Genomic DNA, 27,256 nt, shown 5'->3' with positions numbered 1-27,256 from the left:
TGCAGATGGATTCTGCATCTCTACACACAAGGTGCAGGGGAGAGGAGCTTGCATGTTGCAAGCAAGGTAGAAGGATGGGAAGAGAGGAAGGAAGTGGCTGGAAGAAAGGAAGTCCCTAAGATTAGCAATCTACATATCAAAGGGATAGTGTCAGAGCAGTAGAGAAGGGATGACCAATGTCTTGACCCTCTAGCCCTCTGGCTCACTAGTCCATCCTCCTATGTCACTGAGACAAGAGACAGCACAGAAGAGTCCTTCACTTCCAACAGATCTGAGGCTCTCTTCCACTCCTTTGGGCTCTTATTGTGTTTCTCTCTTTATTCCCAAAGGTGATAAGCAGATTAATGCGAGTGGAGAGCAATTACCTCCATTATCACCAACAAAAACAGCTGAACTATATGAAGTTTTGCCAGAAGAAGCTGATCATGGAGGCTTGGCTAGGAACCTTCTTGAATGTGAGGAGCCCCCCAAAGAGGAGAAACCCTAGAAATGCCTAGAGTGTGGATAGCCCGTCACTTGGAGACCACACACCAAGGAACTTGCTCCAGGGACAGGGAGACGATGGAAGGAAAGAGGAAACCTGTGTCCGGAGCCACACAATGGCTGGGCTGCCATTGGGTGTGAGAGCCAGCCAGTGGACACCCTCTCCACTGTGTCCGGCAACTGGTTGCTGCTGGGTGTGAGAAAAGAGCACTTTATTGCTTATAGAAAAGAGCATTTATTGATTTATTATATGTTTATACCACCCCATCTAAAATAGCTCTGGCCACTTTTCAATACGAAACCACCGCAAACGATCTGTACAATTGGAAATATATCAAGTTATGCAAAAGTGGCATTATGTTTACGCTCCTCCGCCTCCTTCAAAAAGCCCGGCGGGTCGCCGCCTGCAGAGGTCAGTTTCCTCTCTGCTTTCTGGCGAGAGTCCATCCGAGGGTTAAAATGAGTGAGCTTGGGTTCCTAGAAGGGAAGCCGAGAGACAGTCGCTCCCTGCTTATCTTCCTCTGCCTTGAACCTTTGGAAGTTCAGTGGCTCCTTCTGGAATCTGGTAAGTCCCGGACCCTTTGGGGCGAAGGAGAATCCCGGGACTGCAGTGGCTGGAGGCGGCCAAGAAGCAAGCCATCCCGCCCACCTGCCAGGAGGAGCGATGCCCATATCCTCAATGCCTGGCCAGTGGCTGGAGGAAGAGATGGGGGGAGGCGGCTGCTGGTGCTGCAGGCTGGGGACCCAGAGCGAGGGGGAGCCCGTCCCCGCCGCTCAGCTTCACCCCAGAGGGAAAGGGGGGCTGCTCAGCTGGGGCATTTTCTAGGGTTCCCTCCAGGGGCGTAGCAAGGTTGGAGTGGGCCCAGAGACAAGATTTTAAAATGCCCCCCCCAAAGTCCAGGGCTTCCGCACACCCCAGGCCCCCAAGGATTTAAGTCTGATATTCCAAAATAAGTATGCTGCCTGCAAATACATTTCACTGAATACACACACACACGTCACAATATATAGTGATATACATTGAGTACTATACATTTGTATTACTTTTAATGCCTAGAACACACTAGAAAGATGAATTATTAAAATGGGCCCCTCGCTGCAGATTAGCAAAGGAGACTTTCAACCATGCAGGGTGAGCCTATGTTTGTTTTCTCAGAATTCTGAACAAATTCAGTCAAGTTTGATTGCAGGAGGTTTTTCACAGGAGGCTTTTAAAGCCCTTTAAGACACATCTCCTCTGGAATGGAGGTGCTGCATTCACATGTTGGCCAGATTTACCCTGAAGTCCCTGCAAGTTATTGGGGAGCAGGTCACACACAAGAAAAATAAAATAAAAGCACCACACATGCTTCACAGTTCTCACTCAGACCTTCTGGGTTGCAAAACAACTTGAACATAAGTGCATTTATAAATGAATGAATGAATGAATAAATAAAATTAATAAAATACTGTTCCAGAAGTTTTTGCAATTTTCTGCCATGAAACAAGCCACTTATAGGACTTTTTAGATAGTTTTTTTTAAGTCAGCAAATTTTCCAAGCTGTTTCAAAATAAATATTCAGAGACTTCTCGGTCCCTCCCCCCGCCCATATCCAAGCCCTATGGCAAGCAGATCCCTATCTAGGGGGGGGGGGGTGGGGGCGGGAAAGGTAACCACAAAAAGGAGTTCACACTCTGCCTGGCAAATGCTGGTCTGGGTTAAGCAGGGCAGCAAGGGGTCTTCTGCTGCCGAGAACACTCTGGCTGCCTCCTCCTTCCTGGCTTGCTTGGGCCCTACTCGAGTTCAGGCTTCACTGCGGCCTACACGGAGGCCTCCGTGGAAGCCCCGCCCACCCGCCGATCAGCTGAGAGGCAGGGAGAAAAGGAGCTCTTGGCAGCTTGCCTGCTGCTTCGATTGCGGCCAGCAGAACAAGCAGGAGAGAGGGCGAAGAGGGCAAGTGGCTGAGGGGCCTTGGGGCTGGGCAGGGGCAATGGGGAGTCACATGAGGTGCCTCTGGGGTGCCCCTCCAGGCAGTGGGGCCCCCAGACAACTGTCTCCCCTTGCCCTATCATTGTTACGCGCCTGGTTCCCTCCACTGCATCTAGATGAGAGAACCTCTTCCTTCCTTCCTTCCTTCCTTCCCTCTTGGGAAAGCTAGGAGCTCGCTTAGGGTGGATTCAAACCAGAGTCTTGTCAAACCAATTTAGTCAGTCTCTACATATATGTACACCTGGGGTGTAACAAGGCTGGAGTGGGCCCAGAGACAAAAATTTTAAATGGGCCCCTTGCTGATACACACACACACACTTCACAATATATAGTCATGTGACTTGCCTCTGGGGGGCCCCTCAAGGCGTAGGGGCCCCCAGGCAGCTGCCTCCCCTTGCCTAATAGTAGTTACGCCCCTGATATACACGTACTCAGTAGCGCCCAGACTGCTCCCGCCGCCATGAGCCCGCCTCCTGTATTGCCACCGCCGCCGATCTTTGCAAGTGTATTCCTTCTAGCTGCCATGTGCCCCAAAATGCCCCAATCAGGTTTTGGTAGATTTTTGATATGTTCCTCGGGATACTTTCTTGAGCACAAAACCCCACATTTCTTTCTTTTGCAATTAGTTTGAGGTCTTTTTCTTTGAGCACAGAATGATGGGCCTAAGAGGGGACAAGGTTGTGGGCTTCTTGGAAGCAGTGGCTGGGCACTGGAGGAGGTCTGTTTCTTTCAGTGGGCACTACTGAGCTCTGGGAGTTAGGAAACGAACTTCCATGTACAAGGGCAGTACATCCCTGAGTGTTAGATAGTGAGGAGAAATATACTTTTTTCTTTGTTTCTGATGTAAAATTATAAAGGGAATATATGGTGTGTTTTTGTCTGAAATGTTGGCTTTATTCTTCAGCAGATTGAATATATGACTTGAACTTGGCTAGGACCTTTGGGGAGGGAAAGGAAGTGAAGTAGAGACACAAGGGAGCGGAGAGCAAGGAAGTGTGGATAGAAAGAAGAGTTGTTAGGGGGTGACCAGGAGCAGGGATGTGCTATCATGTGAACCCCTAGCTGGGCTGAAGGCTTTGGTCTGTGGCCTTCAGGTGAAGAAATCTCCCCTCTCATCCTTCCCCCATCTCTAATCTTTCGTTGAATTTTAATGTGTGTTTGTCTTTTGTACAGGGAGAAGATTTAACTGGTACCAGAGTAGTCTGCTTTTCCTTGTAAAAGCTCTTCTTGCCTTCAGAGCACAATCCTTCATTCAGAGAACATGAAGATGTAGTAAGAAACACCAGTTAGGGAAGTTCTTGATTTAAGAAGGAAATTGGCAACAGAGAAAGCAGATTGTTGTTGAAGGCTGACTTAGAGCACAAATTAGGGATGGAAGAGCCAGGCCCAACGGGTCCAGAAGCAAGAAAAGGCCCTGATGCAACCCAGGTGGGGAGTAGTTGTGAATTCTGGGAAATAACTGTGGAGAAGATCTTAGGTGAGGACACAGTTAGCTCAGATGTACCATACCAGCGTTTCAGGCAGTTCTGCTACCAGGAGGCCAAGGGGCCTCGGGAACTTTGTAGTCGACTGCACGATCTTTGCCATTGGTGGCTGAAGCCAAAGCAACACACCAAGCATCAGATCCTGGACCTGGTGATCCTGGAGCAGTTCCTGACCATCTTGCCCCCAGAGATGGAGAGCTGGGTCAGGGAATGTGGGCCGCAGACCAGTTCCCAGGCAGTGGCCCTGGCAGAAGGTTTCCTCCTGAGCCAGGCAGAGGAGGAAAAGGTGAGTGTATTTCCTCCTGATAGTTCCAAGGGGATGACTCCTTTGATGGAGATCATGCAAGGAGGGCACCATACTAGCCCCCACCCCAGTTCTTTTGTTTGTATTGTTCCTTTTCTAACCCCTCTATCTGAGAAATGCCCACCGGTTTTCCAGCTTTTTCTATAACTCATCCAAGGAAGAGACCTCCCAACCCACCAGGCCTTTGCAATACCACTTCTTATCTAATCCCTCTTCCCATACTTTCTTCTCCTGTGATCCCTACTTCTGTTTCAGGTGCAGTTGGAAGGGGTCCCTGGTTTTCCTAAGGGAAAGAAGGTTTTGTCAGACACCAGTCGGAAGCCGCTGTTCAGATGGATTGTACAGGAAGGGGAGGGATGTGCCAGCTTGCTGGGTAAGGATGAATAGGGTGTATTTTCCCTCTTCTCTTCCTCTCTTGGGGATGCACTTTAATTTATTTAGCAACCAGGAGATCAAAGAAGGGAGCACTTGGGGTGGGTGGGAGGGAAATGAAGCAACTCTCCAGATTCAGCAGAGTATTAAAAGACATCCATGTCACAACATACTAAATCAGTGTTTCCCAGCTGGTGTGCCTTACTGACAGGCAGGGCTGCCACTCTGTAGTAGAGCATCTGTTTGGCATGCAGAAGGCCCCAGATTCAATCCCTGGCATCCCCAAGAGCTTTCCCAGACAGCAGGCTTTACTGCGAACTTGAAGTTGTCCCAAAAAACCCGAAGCAAAAAGTGGATTTTTTTTTAACCCCGGATACAAATCGAGCGACACTTTAACGTGCAGTGAAAAACCTGAATTTTGTGTGAAGTGCTCCCTGATAGCTCGTTCAACGAAAGTACCACGAAAGTTAAAACTGCAAGATTCAAGATTCCATCCTAACCTGAACAATTGGATTAGGGTCTTGAGAAGCAGGGCATTCTGTTCCTTTGGAGAGCTGGAGGTCTAACTCTTAAATCATTTAAAGTGCAAATAGATTATTTTTTTCTTTCCCTAATTTAATCGCCTTGACCTGCTCTTGCTTTCTTACTTCTGTAGCTAAAGGGTCTAAAAATCCTTGCCCTTCTTGGATGTGCATCCTGCATCGCTTTGTGAGACATGTTTGCTACAACCTCTCCCATAATGTAAAAATGTTATTCTGTCTCCATGTTGACTGTGGGCTCAACTCACAAGGCCTCATTTGCTTGCCTTAAGCCTTCAACAGTTGACTTTATACAATGGAAACCAGCCCTGCGAATAAGCCAACAAGTTCGGCTTTGTTCCCCATGCTGTTTCCATCAACGTAAAACTTACTTGTAAACTCCCAGGGCTGTTAACTTGGATTGGGTCACACACAAGGAACAAATAAAAGTGAAACTATGTACAAGGAATAAAGCACCTTCCCACTATCGTTCTCTCCTGCTCAGCTTGTGGAATTACATCTGTGATGGATGGCAGCTCATTTCTTCTTGATCCTAGGGTGGAAACTACTTCTGCACAGCCTGATCAGGTAGCGGAGGGTTCATGGGTGGAGATGGGTAGCACGAGGCCAGGTGATTGTCTGGATCTGAATGGATGCCTGGCTCTCTCTTTCCGTCAGTGAAATCTGTCAGCTGGGATGGCTGTGAATGCCACTTCTGGAGGTTTTCCAGGAGGGTCCTCAACCTACCACCTCTTATTTATTTATTTAGCAGATTTATATCCCACCCCAAACTCGTGTCTCTGGGCAGTTTACAGTAAAATAACATAAATTAAAACAAGAATTTAAACATTAAAACAATTAAAAAACATGCCAGATTCTGTAAATCCATTTAAAAGCCTGGAGGAATAAATGTGTCTTCACAGCCCTTTAAAAGCTGTCAAGAGATGGGGAGGCTCTGATTTCTGCAGGGAATGCATTCCAAAGACTCAGGGCAGCAACCCCGAGAAATCCATTCTAACAGGTAGAAAGGATGCTTCTTTATATCAGCTTGGCCCCTTGGTCCGTCTAATGCAGGGCTGCACAACTCCGGCCCTCCACCTGTCGTTGGACTACAACTCCCATCGTCCCCAGCCATAGTGGTCAATCATCAGGGATGATGGGAGTTCTAGCCCCAGATCTGCAGGATTCTGCAGATCTGCAGAAATTGTCTATACACTGGTGATCCTCCCTGTTTTTCAAGTGGGAGCCCCTTTGGCCAAAAACCTGCAATGGGAGAGCCATTTCCCACTGTCCTGTCCTCTGCACATTACTGTTTTTCTCCGAGTGCTAGGAGGGTGCTTTAAGAGAGATCTCTATGGGGAAAGCAATGGGAAGTGCTACACTTTGCAGAGGAGGATAGTAGGCTTGTGCCCGAAACGTTTCGGCGGCCATTGAAAAGGCCGCCGAAACGTTTCGGGTGTGGGGGCGGATTCGGCGCCGGCAGGGGTAGGGCTTTAAGGGCGAGGGAGAGTGTACTCACACACACACCCCGCCGCGTTTCCCCCGCCGGCGCTCTCCGAATTTTAAGCCCCTCGGGACGGCAGCGTTCCTCCCTGCCGCCCCGTTCCCCCCGTTGGCCGGAAGTGGCCGGAAGTCCCGAGCACGCGTGCGCCCGGGTGCACACGCGCTCGGGACTTCCGGCCACTTCCGGCTGACGGGGGGAACAGGGCGGCAGGGAGGAATGCTGCTGCCCCGAGGGGCTTAAAATTCGGAGAGCGCCGGCGGGGGAAACGCGGCGGGGTGTGTGTGTGAGTACACTCTCCCTCGCCCTTAAAGCCCTACCCCCGCCGGTGCCGATAATTTTTTGTGCACATCCCTAGAGAATAGAGTATCTTTTTCTTTAAGGCTCTGATGCCCTTTGCGGAGGTTGTGGTGCATTTCTCCGAAGAGGAGTGGGCTCTGCTGGATCCAGACCAAAAGGCCCTGCACAGGGAAGTCATGGAGGAGACCTGGGGGATCATGGCCTCTTTAGGTAAGGCTCCCTCCTTCTCTAGGTTGATAGAATCCATTTTGAAATACTAATTTTTGCACTATTTTTGTACCTTGCTTCATCACCTTCTGGCCAAGCAGCTTTTTATGTATTAAAAAATGGTTGCTATTAATGGTTGTTAGTGAGGCTTGCCTTGGGCAATGTGCTCCCCTCAATGCCCGCCCCCCCCCCGCTGCAACATGGGGAGACTAACCAGTGCAACTCACCGGGTTGTGGTCAAGATTACAGCACGATGGTTGTGAAATTCTTTGAATACTCAGAATCAGAATCAGAAGCTTTATTTCGATCAATGACCAGAACAAACACAAGCAAAAAGGAAAAAGAGAATAAAACATCATAAAATAGTAGTACGCAACTTACGTGCAACGTAGCAAAACTTGGCCACAGAGTTAGTACTCATACTATCAAATTTAGTCAGTAATAAATCAAGATAAAAGTCATCTGAGCGGCCAGGAAAAGACTTCAACAAGGGTGAGATAAAATCTAAACGGGCATCCCTGTAGAGGTCACAGTAAAGAATAAAATGTGCAGTCGACTCAATAGCACCTGAGCCACAAGGGCAGAGGCGCAAAACATAAGGAATCCCCTTGAACCTTCCCTTAAGCACAGATGTTGGAAGAACATTAAGACGTGCAAGTGTCAAGGCACGCCTAAATTTAGGAAAGGTTATGTTACTTAGGTAATCAGCAGGCTTAAGATTGTAGAGCTGGTTACCTATATACAAACCTCTAGATATTTTGGAGGCTTCAACCTGTAGGTCAGTATCAATTATTCGCTGTTTAATAACCTTCGTAGCTGTAATAGATCCTATCCTAACAAGTTCTTCAAGTGGGATCCCATAAAGTTGAGATTTTATTTTAAGCGACCGTTTCCATCTCGAATCAAAGGAGTCGGTCATAATAAGAGGGACTAATCCCACTTGTGAGAACTTCAATTTTAACCAGAATAGGAAAATACATTTCCAATAAACCGATTCCAAAGTATAAAGGCCTGCCTCCCGTCTAATAGCGGCATTTGAGACACTATTTGGGACCTGGAAGATGGATCTAAGAAATTTTGTCTGTATGGCCTCCAGAGGTGAAAAATGACAGAAAGGGCCCAATTGTGCACCATATGTAAGCTGTGGGTGTACTTTAGCTGCAAAGAGTTTAATAGCAGCAGGTATATATGCAGCGCCCTTCGTGAAATAAAAAGATCTAATTAAGTTGGCCGAAAGCTGGGCTTTCTGTATGGTATAGTTGAGGTGGGCCTGACGGCCTCCCGAAGCATGGAAGACTATGCCAAGGTATTTAAATATTTTAACTTGTTCAATTAATTGGCCATTTATTTTCCATACATGGGGCTTGGGGCGTTTGGCAAATACCAGTACTTTAGTTTTCTGGTAGTTTACCTCAATGGCCTCCTCTGCACAAAAAGAGCTAAGTGATGCAAGTGCCCGCCTTAGGCCGACTGGAGTCAGTGACAGGAGAACCATGTCATCGGCATACAGCAGAATTGATATATGTTTATGTGCCAGTTTGGGCGGATGAATAGAAGGAGCATTCATATGCGTTACTATGGAGTTAATATAGATGTTAAACAAAAAAGGGGCTAAAATACACCCTTGTCTGACTCCTCTATGTGTGGGGATTTCAGCAGATAAGTGACCCCGTGCACTACAACGAACTCTTAAGGATGTATTTTCATGTAGCTTAAAAATTAGTAATAGGAGACGCATATCTATGGATAAATCCCTCAACTTAGCCCAAAGGCGGCCCCTAGAGATGGAATCAAAGGCAGATTTTAAGTCAATAAATGCCGCATAGAGGGCAGAGCCAGGTTTACAAGTATATTTCTCAGCCAGATGTTGGAGTATAAAGGCCTGCTCAATGGTCGATCGGCCTTCACGAAATCCGGCTTGTTCAGGAGCCAGGATGTTATAGGCATCAATCCAGTCAGTCAGTTTTATCAGGAGATGTTTCGCATATAATTTAGAGATAATGCTCAAGAGGCTAATTGGGCGGTAATTTGCGGGATCTTGTCTGCTTCCTTTTTTATAAATAGGGATAATTAAAGCAACCCCCCAATCCTGAGGAATTTTCGCAGTCTTATCGATAAATGAGAATAATGACGAAAGAACAGGGGCCCACCATTCTAAGTTAGTGCATATAATCTCAATAATGATGCGGTCGATCCCGGGAGCTTTACCGGGTTTAGTTTGTTTGACAAGGGCCTCAATTTCTGAGCATGTAACTGGGTTCCAATAGGAAAGGTCAGAGGTATTTAATTCTAGCTTAGCTTCTGTAGGATCAGTTTGACTGTAGAGTTTGTGGAAATGACGCTCCCATGATTCTGCGGGAACAATAAAGGTCGGCGAGGAGGGAGCTCTCACGTGAGGAGAAGAGATCAGTCGCCAAAACCTTGTTTGATTCTTTGATTTAGCTGCATCAATTAGTTCAGACCATTTTTCTTTAGTAAATTGAAATTTCTTAGATTTCAACAATTTCTTATATTGATGTCTCAGATTAAGTAAATCCTGCGAACTGTATACAGAGGTACCTTCAGCATGGGATTTAAAGGCCTGAATGAGGGCCCTCTTGGCAGCGCGACACTCAGAATCAAACCATGGACGGGAGGGGGTTTTATGGCGCTGACTAGCTGGTGGGCAGGAGTTGGTGAGCATGGGTGAAAGGAGACTAATTAGGCTAGCATAAAGATCTAAGATAGCTGGAGAGGAAATCTGTAATCCTTTCCCAACTAGGGCTTCTCGCAGAGAGATGGCATCCTGAGAATTTAGGAACAAGCTTACTTGGTTAAGCAAGAAAGGAGACCATCTCACTCGCTGGTGTATAGGTCCATCATTCCTGCAAAGATTTTGTTTGCAGTCTAACCTAACAAGGCCTTTCCAACCAATATTCAGAAGCAGGGGGAAATGATCGCTCTCTGGTCGATTAACAACTTGAAAGTTCCTAACAGCTGAGGCCAAACCACGAGAAATAGCCACATAGTCAATTAAGGAAGGTCTAGCTCCCGCCCAGTGAGTAAACTCTGCGGGAAAATCAGTGTGAACCGCTCCATTAAGACAGTGCAAATCCAACTTATTAAATGACTGAAGTAAGGTTAAACCTGAAGCATTAGCTCTAGAGTCTTTAGAGCGTCTAACGATTAAAGGGAATGGAGGTTCTACAGTTGGAGGGTAACAGTGAAATTTGGAATAAAGAGTTTGATCATCCAAACCAGTATGAGCATTGAAGTCTCCCGCCAGTACATAGTGTGAATTATGCTGTGAGATCTGGATATCAGTAATAAATGCTTCTAAATTTAGCCATATCCACCTAACACAAGAGTGTGAACCTAAAGGTGGGATATAGATGTTTATCAGCACTAAATTGAAAACCCCAGAAGTAAGTAGAACAGCTAATGCATAAGGGTCAAGGGAGCCAAGGTAAGTCAATTTGCATTGCAGAGATGTAGATACAAGGACCGCAAGACCACCCTTCGGTCTACCCCTGCCCCCCTCAGCCTTGGCAGCTAGTAGAAAAGGTGTATAACCAGGGAGAAAAAGATCTCCTGTTAGCCAAGTTTCTTGGATCATCAAAATGTCAAAGTGGGAAACAAAAGTTGAAAAGTCCGGGTCACGACGTTTGCTATTCCAACCGCCGACATTCCAGGCTAAGATCGATATCTGTTCTGGCCCAGCCAAAAGTCAATCAGTTGGAATCTGGGTAGCCATGGGAGTAGAGTTAGTTTCAGGTTCACATAGAGTGGCATCAGTGGCCAGGGGTTCTGGCAACAAAGAGCAGTTGGGGATATTGGTTGGTGCAGATAATCTGGAAGTAGAGGTAGGATCATCTTGAGGAGATGGAGTAGTTGAAATGCAAATCAGGCTTGTGTCATCATCAGAGGAGAGAACAATAGGGTCTTCTGTAGTTCTTGGAGTAGCAGAAGAAGGGGAAGGTGAGGCACTTGCAGTATCAACAGCATTAGCGGTAGCATCCTTGTAAGTTGGAAATGAGGGACCATTATCGTTGTCATCCGGGAGAGGCCTAGCACCAGTCTTTTTTAAAGCTTTAGCAGGAGAAGAGTGCTGTTTAGAATCTAGCAAGGAAAAAATTGAACAGAAATGGGGGTCGTTTGCCAAGCCCGCCCAATGGTCTTCCTCAATTTGGCCATTTTCTTGTAATGCCATGTGTACCAATTTCAACGTATCCACATCCACTGGAACGTCAGCAGATAGATGGTTAACAGGAGAGGAATTCCCAGCTATGCAGAGAGAAGCAGCTTGACTTTGTTTACTCAGTTCAGCCAAATCGTCGGCTACCTCAAGCAAGGACTTTATAGTATCCGGTAGGGGAAGTATATCAGCATAGTCCTGTAATGCAGAAGTAAACTTTGGAGCAGCATAAGAGTTTAAAGTTTCTGCCTCAGCTCCTTTCTCTTGGGAGGGAGTCTTAATTGAAAGTACACAGGGATGCTGACCTTGAGGTATGGAATGCGATGTTGTCTTGGGCCTGGATGTTTTACTGCTTAGCTTAGTTCTCTCAAGGCTGCGAGGCCGAGGGTGAGGCGCAGAGAGTGGCGGATTTATCTCCCTCATAGCTAGAGGTTTAACAGTTGCATTTACAAAACATCTCTGGGTTGAAATATTGAATCTGGCTAGATACTCTCTTGATCGAAGAAGTAACTCTGGGAAACTGGAATTCCTGAATGTGAGTAGAATTCTCTGATTATGATTCATATCTGGTAAATGTTCATATTTAATAAGGTCATAGCTTGAGATAGAACGGGCAGTTAAGGAGCTTAATGAGCGAAGAATAGCAGATTTGTGGATCCAATTATAACGGTTGCATGACTGACGTGGAACAGAGAGCATAACACAATTAGGTTGAAGTCTGAGGTTAGCTTTGTTGTCAGGTGCAGGGAACGATATACGATTTAATAGCCCATTAACCGATAGCCCATTAACCGGTGAGTCTATCTTTGTTTTAGTATTGCCTTCACGATGGAAACAGGAGCAAGACTGGCTTTGGGTTAAAACAAGCTTCATGATCTCACTTGTTTTAGATTCCAGTCTCTTTAATGTTTGTAGAATATATTGCAGCGTATCTGCAGTTAAATTGCAGAATTGAGATAGAAGAACGTTTTGATCAATGCTACGCTGCGTCTCCTGTGAAGAGCCATTCGGGGGGGGGGGGTTCGACAAAATCATCCCCAGCAACAGCTTCTGTGAAGGCACAAATATCCTCTAACGGGGCAAATCTGTTTTGTAGTGAAATAGGAGTCGAGGCACTCACCGAAGGCAAAAAAGAGTCCAACTTCAGCTGCTTGGTGCGTCTCTTTGACGCTGGGACTGAGGCAGGGAGACCAGCTCCTGTGCAATTCCTTCTGCCCATCCTGGAGGGCTAAAAATAATCTCCCAGGTGATAAAGAGTAGAATAAAAAATATAAAATAATAAAATAGCAAAGAATAATCCAGAAAGAGAGGCCTCTACAGGGAAAAAAGACAAAGAACTGGAGGAGCTGAGAGGAATCAAACTATCCGTCGGCCATGTTGGCTCCACCCCCCTGAATACTCCGAATGACCATCTAAATTGGTGGTGTTAAGGCTTTCCTACGTGGGGTTGTGTCTGAAATGCAGGCTTTGGACTCTTTCTCCAAAAGCTTCTTCCCTGTCTGTCAAAGTTGCATTGAGTCCATCTAGAAGAGTTTAGCAGGAGGAGAGAGGCTGGCCCTATCCCACCCCAGCACAGCATCCCTCCAGTGGCTGTTGCTGGTATCTGCCTTATGTTTCTTTTAAAATTGTGAGCCCTTTGGGGGACAGGGGACCATCTTATTTATGTATTATTTATTTTTTATATGTAAACCACTTTGTGAACTTTGGTTGAAGAGCGGTATATAAATATCAGTAGTAGTAGTAGTAGTAGTTTTAAACTTTTTAAAACAAGTATACCTCTTATTTCTCAAAGCTTCAGCTCAGGTACTATGTATGTATGTATTTATCTATCATGTTTTTATACTGCCTGATTTTATACTCGGTCTTATTTGGATTCAACTTTAGTTTGTTATCCCTCATCCAGCCCATTAATGCCTCCAGACAGGCATTTAGGGAAGATATGCCATTTCCTGATGAGGTCAACATGGAGAAGTAGATCTGGGTGGCATCCGCATATTGATAACACCCAGCACCAAATCTCCTGATGATCTCTCCCAGCAGTTTCATTTAGATGTTAAAAAGCATTGGAGGCAGTATGGAGCCTTGTGGAACTCCACACTTTAGTTCTCGCTTTGCAGAATAACAGTCTCCGAGAGACACCATCTGGAATCTACCAGAGAGGTAGGCGTAGAACCACTGTAAAACATTGCCACCCAATCCCACCTCCCTCAGGCGGTCCAGAAGGATACCATGGATGATGGTATCCAAAGCCGCAGAGAGATCCAAAAGGATCAGCAGAGTCACGCTCTCTCTGACAATAGCCAGTTGGAGATCATGTATGTATGCATGTATGTATGTATGTACATTTACATAGATCTCTATATAGAGCTCTATCCAGAGTCAGGGTGATAGGGTGGGCCTGCCCCCTGCTCTCTGCCCTCTTTTTTTTTAGAAACATTTAAAAAATAACTGACTGCTGCTTGCACTAGGACTGATGGGGGCCAGATAAGCTGACCCCCTACCTTTTTGGCAGCCCCCCCGCCCAGTGTTTAGGCTGGCTATGGGCCACATACATATTTACATGCAAAAAACCCAAGAAGTGTGAGTCCTTCCCCCGCCCCTTGGAGCAATCCCTGCCAAAGCTGGTGGGAAACAAAATACAAGCTTTGAAACTGCCCTAGAATTCGCAGAACAAGCAAATGAATCCTAACTCCGCACGGCGACTTCTTCCCTCCTCTCACATTCTGGAACCCTGTAGCCAGGGCTCCAAACCATGTTATGCCTATTCACTGTGGTCACTGTGACAGTGAGCAATAAAGCAGGGGCTGTGGTGGGACTTTAAGGAGAGCAATACAGTCGTAGCGTGCATGTTCTATGCAGGGCCAGCTAGTTTGTTTGTTTGTTTTGTTTTTAAAGGGCCTTAAAAACACATTTTTTAAAGTTTTGTCTTTAGTGGCTATTTCCTTTCTTATTATTTTTTTAAATGGGTTATTTATTTTGTGTTTAATGATGTAAGCCACCCAGAGTCATTTGGATTGGGCACTATGGTATATAAATCTAATGAATAAATAGCCTCGGACCCCCTCCTGATGACCGGCTGGCTAAGTGTTCAGGCTCAGCCCTTCCCTCGCTCAGCCTGACTGATGGGCCACTGTGCGAACAGGATGCTGGACTAGATGGGCCTTGGGCCTGATCCAGCAGAGCTGTTCTTATGTTCTTATGTTCTTACTAGTAATTTTTAGCCCGTTGTAATAACGGGCGCTAGCCTTAAGGGGAAAAGAGATTTATTTACGGCCCCGCCCCCCGAGTGCAGCCGCAAGCGGGTCCTTTCCTGTTCGGCCACCACGGCTACCGCCACCTCTTGCTGAGGCCGCGGCCGCAATCGGGGCTAGTCGCCCCGCCACCGCCTCACCCGCACTCTCGCTGGTGTCGCGGCCGCCGCCATCGGGGCCAGTCGCCCCGCCGCGGCCACCGCTACCTTTGGCCGAGGCCGCGGCTCTGCCGCTGCCTCGGCTGCACTCTCCTCTTGCCGTTGGCGGCGGCCGCTTCTCCTTGGCCCGCCGCTTCTGCTCCTCCCGGCCCTCTCGCCGTAACGGCGGTGGCCGCCATCAGAGCCAGTCGCTCCGCCGCGGCCACCGCCTGGTCCAACATGGCCGCCCGTCTCTGGGCGGCCGTATCTTTTTTGCCCAATCTGGGCATGCGCTCCGCGCATGCCCAGACCGGGCGAAAAAGACATGGGTGGCACGGCCGCACGCCCAAGGCTTTTATGGTAGAGGATGACTGACAGGTTCAGCAGTCTGGGAAATCACAGCTGATGCTCAGCAACAGCATTTCCTTCTCTGTCAGGCTGAGGGAGGTGTGGCTGAATCTGAGCACCTAACCAGCCAGCCACAAGGAGGGGCAGAGGGAATGATGCTGCCTGACACTCCTCCCCTCTTCCTGAAGAGGAGTCCTTTCAGCTTGCAAGACAGGTTTTTCAATCAGGAGCCAACGACGCAGCATGCCAGTGAGTCAAGGAGACAAGAAGGCTATGCATACCCCCAAAAAGCTTTAAAATAACCCCAGGGGTTGGCGTACTCCTGGATGAAAATTCCTGATGTAGACAAGTATAGGCTACTCTGACTGGCAGCAGCAGCTCTCCAAGGACACATGCCCCAGGTCTTCACATAACTGGAGGCGGTGGGGTTTGAATCTGCGGCCTTCTGCATGCAAGGCACAAGAGCTGCATTCAGGTGGCTTGAAGGCATATGGAGCCAGCCAGGCAAGCAAGGACCGATGGGGAAAGGTGGTGGGAGAGAGCATTGAGTGGCTCTTAAAGGTAGCTGTCCTTGGAGGGGGTGCTCATGTGCACGGAAGCACCTTAGAGGAAACGGTGCTCTTGATCCATCGAGCTTTGGATGGTCAACACTGACAGGCAGCAGCTCTCCATAGTTTCTGATGGGGTGAATCCCAGCTCCACCTGGAGTCGGAGAGAGGCTGGTTTCATTGCCGATTGCATAGAATGGGTTTATTTGATTTTTAGCAAAATAGAAAGCTGCCTTCTACTGAGTCAGACCATAGGTCCATCTCGCTCAGTATTGTCTGAACAGGCTGGCAGTGGCTTCTCCAAGGTGTCAGGCAGGAATCTCCCTCAGTCCTATCTTAGAGATGCTGCCAGGGAGGGGAACCTTCTTCATGCAAGCATGCAGGTGCTCTTCCCAGAGCGGCCCCATTCCCTAAGGGGAATGTCTTAGTGTTCACATGTATTCTCCCATCCAAGTTCAAAACAGAGTGGGCCCTGCTTAGCCAAGGGGACAATTCATGCTTGCTACCACAAGACCAGCTCTCCCTTGAGCTCTTATCCAGTTTCTCGCTCTCTATTCCAGCAGGTACTGTGCCGGAGAGTGAAAACAAAGAGGAACCACATGCAATACCCGGAGGAGCCCTGCATGAGAAGCCGGCTGTTAGTTCACCCCAGAGGATTTGCTTAGGCACAAAATCGTATATATGCCCAGTGTGTGGGGAAAGCTGCACTCATCGCTCTGGCCTTACTAAACATCTAAGAATCCACACAGGGGGAAAACCATATGAATGCTTGGAATGTGGACGAGCATTTAAGGACAGGTCCCACCTTATTAGACACAGAATGACCCACACAGCTGAGAAACCATATGAATGCCCAGTGTGTGCCCAAAGATTCAGCCGCAGGGGAAGCCTTATGGTCCATCAAAGTATTCACACAGGGGAAAGACCGTTTGGATGCCCGGACTGTGGGCAAAGGTTCCGACTCAGGAAAAGCCATATTAGCCATCAAAGAATCCACAGAGGGGAGAAACTGTACAAATGTGTCGTGTGTGGTAAAAGTTTCAGACACAATGAAAGCCTTCCTAGACACAAAAGAATCCACCGAGTAGAGAATGAACACTCGTCCTGCCAGAGAACGATCCCGATGGAACATCAAAGAACATATTGGGAGAAGCGGACTTCTAAATGCTCACACTGTCACGAGAGCTTTACTGATCTGTTGGGCTTGGAGGAACATGAGAGAACACACAGTGGAGAAGGCGCCTCATAACTGCTGCTTGTTTGGAAAGAAGTTTGTTTGCAGCACGTCACCCAATTTTACATCAAGAAATCCTGGAGAATGCAAGATTACTATCTGAGCACCACAGTGCAGTTAGGAAATCAGACGATGCCTGCTCTGAGTATCTTGCTTTTCTGTACGTTGGAAAGCATTTGCACGGCCCTGGGCCCTTTTTAATTAGTTGCCATCTGCATGGAACTGCCAGCATAGATTCTTTTATGGAAACACGGAGAGCAGCCTGATACACGAAGCTTGCTTTTTGCTATGGACAGATACACTGCAGCCAATGGTTGACATGCAGAATATTACACCAACACACATGTTAAACAGGAGGAGAGTTTTCTGGCCACCTGCTTTCCTGGGGATAGCTTTCTGTAGCTTGTGAAAGCACATCCCTGAGGGCCGTGTGACCCATGGGGACGTGTGTTTGGGACACAGAGGCAGCTTCTGAGGGAAGGAGAGAGTGACGCAGAAACATCACTTAGCCTGGGAATGTGTGCATACAGTGATGATATTGATTGATTGATTGATTGATTTGATTTCTATACTGCCCTTCCAAAAATGGCTCAGGGTGGTTTACACAGAGAAATAATAAATAAATAAGATGGCTCCCTGTCCCCAAAGGGCTCACAATCTAAAAAGAAACAAGATAGACACCAACAACTGGAGGTACTGTGCTGTGGGTGGATAGGGCCAGTTGATGTGCACACAGTGCCTGAGTCTGGGTGCCAGCTAATATTTTTGGAGCAAAGGCCATTTGCGTAACAAGGAAACTGATCAATGCTCAGATTGTAGCAAAGTATTCTGTGATAATTAGGCTGGATTAACAGGGAAACTGCTCAGGGTGCTGTAAAGGAAACCTGAATCCACAGGGGAAAGAGGCTGAGAAGGAAGGGGAATGTATCAAAGTCTTCTGTTGTTCCAACAGAAATGTACATTTATTTATTTATTTATTTATTTATTTATTTATTTATTTATTTATTTATTTATTGTTGCATTTCTATACTACGTTTTGTTAAAAGACAACCCCAAGGTAGTTTACAAAAGTTAAAAACATAAAATAAAAAGACAATAAAAAACATCAAGCTAAAAATATAAAAACATAAAAACCAGGCATAAAAACAATACAAGTAAAAACACACAGAAGCAGCAGTAAAACGATTATGTAAAAGCCTGGGTAAAAAGACAAGTTTTAACAAGCTTTCTAAAAGCCGTGATGGAGTCTGAGGAGCGGATGGCCACTGGGGGAGCATTTCAGAGTCTGGGAGCAGCAACAGAGAAGGCCTTGTCCCGAGTGCACGACAGCTGGGCCTCTCTCATTGTCGGCACCCGGAGCAGGGCCCCCTCAGATATCCTCGTCAAGCGGGCAGCAACCTTCGGGAGCAGGCGGTCCCTCAAATACCCCGGGCCCTAACCATTAAGGCTTTAAAGGTCAAAACCAGCACCTTGAATTGGACCCAGAAACGAACCGGTAGCCAGTGCAACTCTTTCAGAATGGGGGTGATGTGCTCCCAACAGGCAGCTCCAGATAGCACCTCGCTGCCGCGTTTTGCACTAGCTGCAGTTTCCGGATATTCTTCAAGGGCAGCCCCACGTAGAGTGCGTTACAGTAATCCAGCCGCGATGTGACTAAGGCGTGGCTAACTGTGGCCAGATCTGCCTTCTCGAGAAAGGGACGCAGCTGGTGCACTAACCGAAGCCGTGCAAAGGCACCCCTGGCCACCACCTCCACCTGAGCTTCCAAAAGCAGAGCCAGGTCCAGTAGCTGCGTACTTGTTCCTTCAAGGGGAGTGCAACCCCATCCAGAACCGGTAAAATCTCCTCATCCCAATTGGCTCTCCTACTGACCAACAGTACCTCCATCTTATCCGGATTCAATTTCAGTTTGTTAGCCCACATCCACCCCATCACGGCCTCCAGCCCCCGATTCAGGACATCCACTGCCTCCCTAGGATCAGATGACAAGGAGAGATAGAGCTGAGTGTCATCCGCATATTGCTGACAACTCAGTCCAAATCCCCGGATGACCTCTCCCAGCGGCTTCATGTAGTTGTTAAACAGCATGGGGGACAAGACCGATCCCTGCGGGACCCCACAGGCCAACGGCCACGGGGCCGAGCAGTAGTCCCCCAGCACCACCTTCTGGACCCTCCCCCCAAGAAAGGACCGGAACCACTGCAACGCAGTGCCTCCGATTCCCATACTCGAGAGGCAGCCCAGAAGGATACCATGGTCGATGGTATCGAAAGCCGCTGAGAGGTCCAGCAGAACCAACAGGGACGCACTCCCCCTGTCTAGTTCCCGGCGTAGGTCATCCACTAGAGCAACCAAGGCAGTCTCAGTCCCATACGGCGGAAGCCAGATTGAAAAGGGTCCAGATAATCCGTATCATCCAAGACCCTCTGCAGCTGGGACGCCACCACACGCTCTATCACCTTGCCCAAGAAGGGAAGGTTAGACACAGGTCTATAGTTGTCCAGGTTGGAGGGATCAAGGGAGGGCTTTTTTAATAGAGGTCTTACCACCGCCTCCTTAAGGCACGATGGCATCCTGCCCTCCCTTAACGAAGCATTAACGATCACCTCCAGCCATCTGCCTGTCCCCTCCCTGGCAGCTTTTATTAGCCATGAAGGGCAAGGGTCAAGAGCGCACGAAGTCGCCCGCACACTGCCCAGGATCTGGTCCACATCCTCAGGCCGCACCAACCGAAAAGAATCCAACACAATGGGACCAGATGGTACCAGAGGCATGTCTGCCAGAACTGCCAAAACTCTGGAGTCCAGGTCAGCATGGATGCGAGCGACTTTATCTGCAAAGTGACAGGCAAACTGATCACAAAGAGCTGAAGATGACTCCTCCCCCATTGTCTGGGGGGATGTGTGGAGCAAGGCTTTTACCACACGAAACAGCTTTGTTTGTCTGCATTGAGCAAACGCAATGGAGCGGAGAAAAAGCATTTCTTCGCCTCCCCACCACCACAGCGTGGTCCCTAAAATGGGCTCTAGCCCGTGTTCGGTCGGATTTGAGACGACTCTTCCTCCAGCATCGTTCCAGCCGTCACCCGAGTTGCTTCATCGCCCTAAGCTCTGAGGAAAACCAAGGAGCAGATCGGGCTCCACCAAGCCGGAGAGGGCGTTTAGGAGCAACTGTGTCAACAGCCCGGGCCACCTCTCCATTCCAGAGATCAGCCAGGGCCTCGACAGGGCACCAGCTCTGAACTCCAGAAACTCCCTGAGGGCCATCTGAAATCCAAGCGGATCCATAAGCCTCCGGGAGCGGACCATCCTAATTGGCCCACCACCCCTGCAGAGGGCAGATGGAGCAGTCAAACTAAACCCCACCAGATGATGATCTGTCCATGACAAGGGAGTGGTCTCAAATTCCCCCACCTCCAGATCATTTATTTCCCGGTCGGCAAAAACCAGATCCAGAGTGTGTCCCGCCACGTGGGTAGGGCCCAATACCAGTTGAGACAGGCCCATGGTTGCCATGGAGGCCATGAAATCCTGAGCCGCACCCACTAGGGCGGCCTCAGCGTGGACATTGAAATCCCCCAAAACAATAAGCCTGGGGGAACCCAAAGCCACCTCCGAGACCACCCCCGCCAGCTCAGGTAGGGAGACTGAAGTGCAGCGGGGTGGTCGGTACACCAGCAGAATCCCCAGCCTATCTCGGAGGCCCACCCTCAAGGACAAACACTCAAAATTCTGAGATTGCCTGACCGGGCACCTGGAAACGGGGAGAGTCTCTCGAAAGATGACTGCAACGCCTCCTCCCCAACCCTCGCGGTGGGGCTGCTGCACGATCTGGAAACCTGGAGGACAAATCTGAGAGAGACCAACCCCGCCCAGCGCATCCAACCAGGTCTCCGTCACACATACCAGGTCAGCACGCTCATCCACAATCAGATCGTGGATGAGAGATGTTTTTGTGTTAACTGACCTGGCATTCAGCAGCAGCACCCTAATCCTTGAGAGAGCGTCTTCAGAGCTCCCTGGGGTCAGAGGGTTGGGAGAAGGGCCGGAAAAAGGAACAGGCCTCAATTGCCTGGACCGTTTTCCCCTGTAACGGCCTGCCCAACTCCCACTGCCATACCTCCCTCTGCCCGCTGCCTGTGATATTGCTGCCCCCACTCCATGCCCACTTTTTCGCTCTCCCAGACACATGTCCCCAGACTAACCCACCATGGCTTCTTGGCTTAATAAAAACCAGAACCAGACTTGTGCAATCTCTTGCTGACTTCTTGATTTCAGGATGAAGGATCTTCAGGGCAGAAGGAGAAAGATCTTCTGGGCCCCAGGCAGCTCGCCCCACGGCTGAGAGCCACAAGGACGAGAGCCCTTGGGCCATCCTGCCCTAGAAAAGCTCCAGCCACAGCAACAGCCCAAGGAGATGTTACACACCTGAGGAAAGGTGGGGCAGAAGCAAAGCACAGTCAGTGCCCCACCCAAGCTGTTCCTTCTGTCTTCCCCATGAGGTATACATGAAGATACCAGCTGCTACTTTTCAGAAGCTTAACCTAGTTTCTTTTATCAGACTATGCTTATTTATCAGACTATGTTTGCTTTGCTTAATAAAGTTTTGTGAATTTTCTGGGTTTTAAAAAAGCATGGTTTATATAGTGTCTCAACTGAAACAAGAGGAACAACAGAAACTCAAAGTATTTTACACAGTAATAGGAATGAAATGCGGTTCCAGTTGTGGATGAGGAGGAGAGCTGGTCTTGTGGTAGCAAGCATGAATTGTCCCCTTTGGCAAGCAGGGTGTGCCCTGGCTTGCATTTGAATCTTAATATGTGAGCACTGTAAGATATTCCTGTTTGTTTGTATGTTTAACATTTATATCTCTTCATCCAAGGAGCCCAGAGCGGTGTACTACATACTTAAGTTTCTCCTCACAACAACCCTGTGAAGTAGGTTAGGCTGAGAGAGAGGTGACTGGCCCAGAGTGACCCAGCAAGTCTCATGGCTGAATGGGGATTTGAACTTGGGACTCCCCAGTCCTAGTCCAGCACTCTAACCCTTAGGGGGTACTTTGGGAAGAGAATCTTCCTGCTTGCATGCAGAAAGTTCCAAGTTCCCTCCCTGGCATCTCCAGCTGGGCTGAGAGAGATTGTCAGTTCTCTTCCTCAGCTAAAAAGCAAGATGTTTTATTTACCTGTAGATATGCTACACTAAGCAGTAGGTTGTAGTAGGTATCTGAAGGTCTCTTCAAAGACTGTCAGTCTGTGTGGATGATACTAGTTGCCAATTGTGTGTTTGTAATGGTAGCTTTAGTGGCCTAGAATCCCATGTGTCTGTTCCAGTGTACAGACAAATCTTGGACATAGGTTGACCATGCTGCTACTCTGGCCATCTGGCACCACACTCGTGGTCAAGCTGAAACTAACTGTAGAATGGGATGCCACGCTAAATCTATATTGCCCAAATAATACATTTGTTAAGGGTGTGGCTCTTAGCATCCATCATTTTCTGCCATTTTGGAGCTTAGCTGAACATGGCAACGCCATAAGCTGAAAGGCTTTTTGTTAAACAGATTTGAGTACATTTTTGGAAGGCTCTGTCTACAACTCTCAATGGAAATTCAAATTGTGTTACTCAAAGGAGAGAGAAAAAAGAAGAAATATGATGATCCATAATCACTTACTCTAGTCCAGGCCTGCTCAACTTAGGCTCCCCAGCTGTTTTTGGACTACAACTCCCCTAATCCCCAGCTACATTGGCCAATAGCTAGGGCTTATGGGAGTTGTAGGCCAACATCTGCAGTAGGGCCCAAGTTGAGCAGCCTTGCTCTAGTCCTTAGTTAAAAAATGGATCAAATCTGAAAACCAGAATTTAAAAGGCCTGGGTGAACAAAAAGGTCTTTACCTGGTGTCTGAAAGAACAAAGTGATGAAGCCAGGGGAAACTCACTGGGGAGGCTAGTCCATAAACGGGGTGCAACCACTGAAAAGGGCCTCTCCCTGGTAGCCACCCGCTTCACCTCATCTGGCAGGGGCACCAGGAGGAGGGCCTCCGAAGAAGACCTTAAGGTTTGGGTAGGGACATATGGGAAAGGTGCTCTTTCAGGCAACCCAGTCCCAATCCATTTAGGGTTTTAAAGGTTAAAGCTAGCACTTTGAATTGGGCCCAGAAATGGACTGATGAAGCACGGGCATATGATCAAAACGTCCACTCCCAGTTCATACTCTTGCAGCCCTGTTTTTTTTTACCAGCTGCAGTCTCTGGATTGTTTTCAAAGGCAGCCCCACATACAAGACATTGCAGTAATCTAAGCAAGAGGTTACCGGAGCATGAGTAACTGTGGCCAAGCTCTCTCTTGTCGAGGCAAGGTCGCAATTGGTGTAGCAGCCGAAGCTGTTAAAAGGTGCTCCGAGCCACAGAAGCCACACGAGCCTCTAGTGCCAGTGCTGGATCACTGAGCACCCAAAGACTGCGAACCTGGTCCTTCAGCAGGAGTGCAACCTCCTCTAGAACAGGCTGAACATCATTCACCTGGGGAGAGGAACTACCAACGAGCAGTACATCTGTCTTGCCTGGATTGAGTCTCAGGATTGAGTCTCGATTTATTCACCCTCATCCAGTCAGGGGCGTAGCAAGGTTGGAGTGGGCCCAGAGACAAGATTTTAAAATGGGCCACCCCTCAATAGTTTTTATAACACCTATGTGCCACAATAGAACATCATCCTAAATTACTAGAGAAAGACGTGCTGTTCTGGTAGCTCCAGGTCTTAACACTCACATCAGTTTCAGAGGATGAGTACAACGGAAGGAAGCTCAGGCAGGTGCAGGGCTGGGGGAGTCAGTCATGTGACTTGCCTCGGGGGGAGGCAAGGCAGTGGGTCCCCAGACAACGGTCTCCCCTTGCCCTATTATAGTTATGCCCCTGCATCCAGTCCATTTCTGCATCCAAGTGCCGATTCAGGACAGTCACTGCTTCGCCTGCGTCTGATGGCGACTTACTGTTGTGCAAGCCAGCTGGCAAGCGGCAAGAAGACAGTGGGGCAGCAGGAGGCCCAGGCGGGCAGCAGACAGAACAATTGGCCAGTGAGCAACAGGAGTGGCCAGAGCAGTGGCAGTGCGCTGCATGTGAGTAGGGGACATTTGGGGGGAGTGCTTGACGGTGGCAGTGGCAGTCAAACCAACCAGCCACAACCTTACAAACCATTCAGACAGTGACACAGACCCGAGATTGGCTGTTAAATTATTTTGTATTCAGAGAGTAACTGGCCCTCCATGCAGCCATGCTTTCCCTAGTTCTTTGAGGCCCAAATCAAGATGGGGAGCTAATAGACCAAGTCCAAGGCTGGGTACATGGAGCCTCACTTGGGAAGTCTAATTCAGGCATCCATAAACCTTCTGGTTTAAAGGGAGAGTTAAGATGCTTTCAGTTTTCACCCATGTTCTAGAAGTGCAGAAGTTGCAAATTAAGGGGGCCAGCAGAACTGCCACGCCATATAAGCTGTCAAGGTTTTGTAAAGGTAAGGTGTGCCGTCAAGTTGGTGTTGACTCCTGGCGACCGTTTTTCTTTGGTGGAATACAGGAGGGGTTTACCATGGCCACCTCCCGCGCAGTATGAGATGATGCCTTTCAGCACCTTCCTATATCGCTGCTGCCCAATATAGGTGTTTCCCATAGTCTGGGAAACATACCAGCGGGGATTCGAACCGGCAACTTTCTGCTTGTTAGTCAAGCATTTCCCTGCTGCGCCACTTAAGGTGGTCAAGGTTTTGTACCGTCTCCTATATTATGCTGCTTTAAAATTGAGGCTCTATGCAGCCACACCTTGACTCATGAGGAGCTCTCACCCTTACATATTCACCCCATGCCTTTACTTATGAGTAGACCCACAATTTCCCTCCTGAGAAAAACTTGCATTCTTGGTTGTGAGTAGACCTGCCGTTCCTATTCACCAGGGGACTGCCAACCTTACTCATGAGTAGATTCATACTTGTGGGGAAGATTGAGCGTCTACTCATGAATGACGTCAACTGTCTACTCGTGAACAGGGACACACCCTTAAGTGTGACTGAAGCCCCATGTTCACTTATGAGCAGACCACACCCTTATTTGTGAGCAGACTTGCAACTTTATTCAGAATTAAGCCTTGTATTCTGTCTCAAGAGTAGACCTGCTCACAAGAAAGGTGAGGGCTACTCATAAGGCTGAATGACTACTCACAAATTAGGCTGCACTAGGGGTGTGCCCGAACCGGTTCGGAGGCCATTCTGGAGGCCTCCGAAGCGGTCTGGTTCCGAGCCGGTCCGGCGGCTCGGCACGGAGGGGGGTTGTAGCTTTAAGGGTGGGGGGGTAGTACTCCCCCCCCCCCGCCGCTCTTCCCCCTCCAGCGCTGTGATATTTGCAAAAGTTTCTGGGGCGGCAGTGTTCCTCCCTGCCGCCCCTGGCCCCGTCGTTAGCTGGCTAGAGCTCAAATACGCTCCACGCATGCGCCCGTTGTGGCGCGCGTGCGCACTTTTCGCCGCCGTGCGCGCGCTCTGCAGACGTCACACAGACGTCACACAACCCCCCCTCCCCGTGCCCATCCGGACCAGTTCTGGGGCATGCACATCACTAGGCTGCACTGTCTATTTGCAAGCAGGGGTGCAGCTAGGTAATTTTGGACCCTGAACCTAATGTGCTTACAGGGGCCCCCTGCAAAATAAGCATAATCTCCATATAAGAAAAACCCTGCTGGATCAGGCCCAAGGCCTATCTCGTCTGGCATTCTGTTTCACATAGTGGCCCACCAGATGCCTCTGGAAAGCCACAGGCAGGGGTGAGGGCTTTCCCTCTCTCCTGCAACTGGTATTTAGCAGCGTCTTGCCTCTGAGGCTGGAGGTGGCCTATAGCCACCAGACTAGTATCCATTGATAGACCCCGTCTTCCATGACTTTGTCCAAGCCCCTTTTAAAGCCATCCGAGCTAGTGGCCATTATCACATCCTGTGTTAGAGGAGTCCATAGGTTAATTATGCACTGTGTGAAAAAGTACTTCCTTTTGTCAGTCCTGAATTTCCTGACCTTCAGTTTCATGGGATGACTGCTGGTTCTAGTGTTGCGGGAGAGGGTGAAAAAATTATTTCTATTCTTTCTGCTCCATGCATAATCTTATACACTTCTATCAATGTAAATATATAAATATAAAATAAATATTATATGTATGTATGTATGTATGTATATACACACACCCACAGGTCCGCCAGAGTGCATTTGGAGAGGTCGGAGGGAAGACTACACAACACCCAAAGGATCCATACTTTTTAAAAACCATTCACCATAAACCCACAGATCTGGGCAAAAGTGTATCCCCCCCGCCCCCCACTATGCAAGCCACAAACACATTTCAAACTGGCTTTCATGTGGGCTATGGAGTTGAGACTACTTTGGTCGGCCTGATGATCTCCAGCAATCTACCGACAGAGGGAGTGTGACTCTGCTGATCCTTTTGGATCTCTCTGTGGCTTTTGATACCATAGTCCATGGTATCCTTCTGGACCTCCTGTGGGAGTTGGGATTGGGTGGCACTGTTTTAAAATGTACAGTAGTTCCGCTTCTACCTCTCTGGTAAATTCCAGATGGTGTAGCTTGGAGACTGTTGCTCTGCAAAGCGATGACTGAAGTATGGAGTTCCACAAGGTTCCATACTGTCGCCAATGCTCTTTAACATCACATGAAATCGTTGGGAGAGATCATCAGGAGGTTTGGTGCAGGATGTTATTAATATGCTGATGACACCCAGATCTACTTCTCCATGTCACCCTCATCAGGAAATGGCATATCTCCCCTAAATACCTGCTTGGAGGAGGTAATGGGCTGGATGAGGGATAACAAACTGAAGTTGAATCCAAATAAGACAGAGGTACTGACTGTGGGGGGTTGGGACCCGGGAGATGGTTTAGAGCAGGGATTCTAAACATTAGGACTCCAGATGTTATTGGATTTCAACTCCCATAATCCCCAGGCCCAGTGGCCTTTGGCTGGGGATTATGGGAGTTGAAGTCCAATAACATATGGGGACCCAACATTGAGAATCCCTGGTTTAGATCTGCTTGTTCTGAAAGATCAGGTATGTAGCTTGAGAGTGCTCCTAGACCCCAAGCTCTCCCTGGTTTCTCAGGTTGAGGCAGTGGCCAGGAGCGCTTTTTATCCACTTTGGCTGATATGTCAGCTACATCCATTTCTAGAGGTAAATGAGCTTAAAACTGTGGTACATATGCTGGTAACCTCCAGACCTGACCACTGTAATGTGCTCTACATGGGGCTGCCTTTGTACATAGTCCGAAAACTACAATTGATACAGAATGCAGCAGCCAGATTGATCTCTGGGACAATACAAAGGGACCATATAACTCCGATTTTGAAAGAATTGCACTGGCTGCCAATATGTTTCTGGGTGAAATACAAA

At 48.3% G+C, this 27,256-nt stretch overlaps 2 protein-coding genes across 2 annotated transcripts; both read left to right on the top strand.

Annotated features, from left to right (window-relative positions):
- The first annotated feature begins 974 nt into the window (after positions 1-974).
- Positions 975-5,811, top strand: LOC128343917 (zinc finger protein 232-like). The gene is made up of 4 exons (XM_053293348.1): positions 975-1,048; positions 3,626-4,222; positions 4,496-4,613; positions 5,636-5,811. Exons 2-4 carry the CDS (start codon positions 3,824-3,826, stop codon positions 5,809-5,811), a joined length of 693 nt encoding a protein of 230 aa, XP_053149323.1. The 5' UTR covers positions 975-1,048; positions 3,626-3,823.
- Positions 5,812-7,013: 1,202 nt separating this feature from the next.
- On the top strand, positions 7,014-18,743 carry LOC128342696 (gastrula zinc finger protein XlCGF67.1-like). The gene is made up of 2 exons (XM_053290436.1): positions 7,014-7,141; positions 16,157-18,743. Exons 1-2 carry the CDS (start codon positions 7,021-7,023, stop codon positions 16,843-16,845), a joined length of 810 nt encoding a protein of 269 aa, XP_053146411.1. The 5' UTR covers positions 7,014-7,020; the 3' UTR covers positions 16,846-18,743.
- The last annotated feature ends 8,513 nt before the right edge of the window (positions 18,744-27,256 follow it).

The sequence above is a fragment of the Hemicordylus capensis genome, chromosome 2, assembly GCF_027244095.1.
Source record: "Hemicordylus capensis ecotype Gifberg chromosome 2, rHemCap1.1.pri, whole genome shotgun sequence".
NCBI classification, from domain to species: Eukaryota; Metazoa; Chordata; class Lepidosauria; order Squamata; family Cordylidae; genus Hemicordylus; species Hemicordylus capensis.
This window is presented reverse-complemented; position numbering and strand designations above follow the sequence as displayed.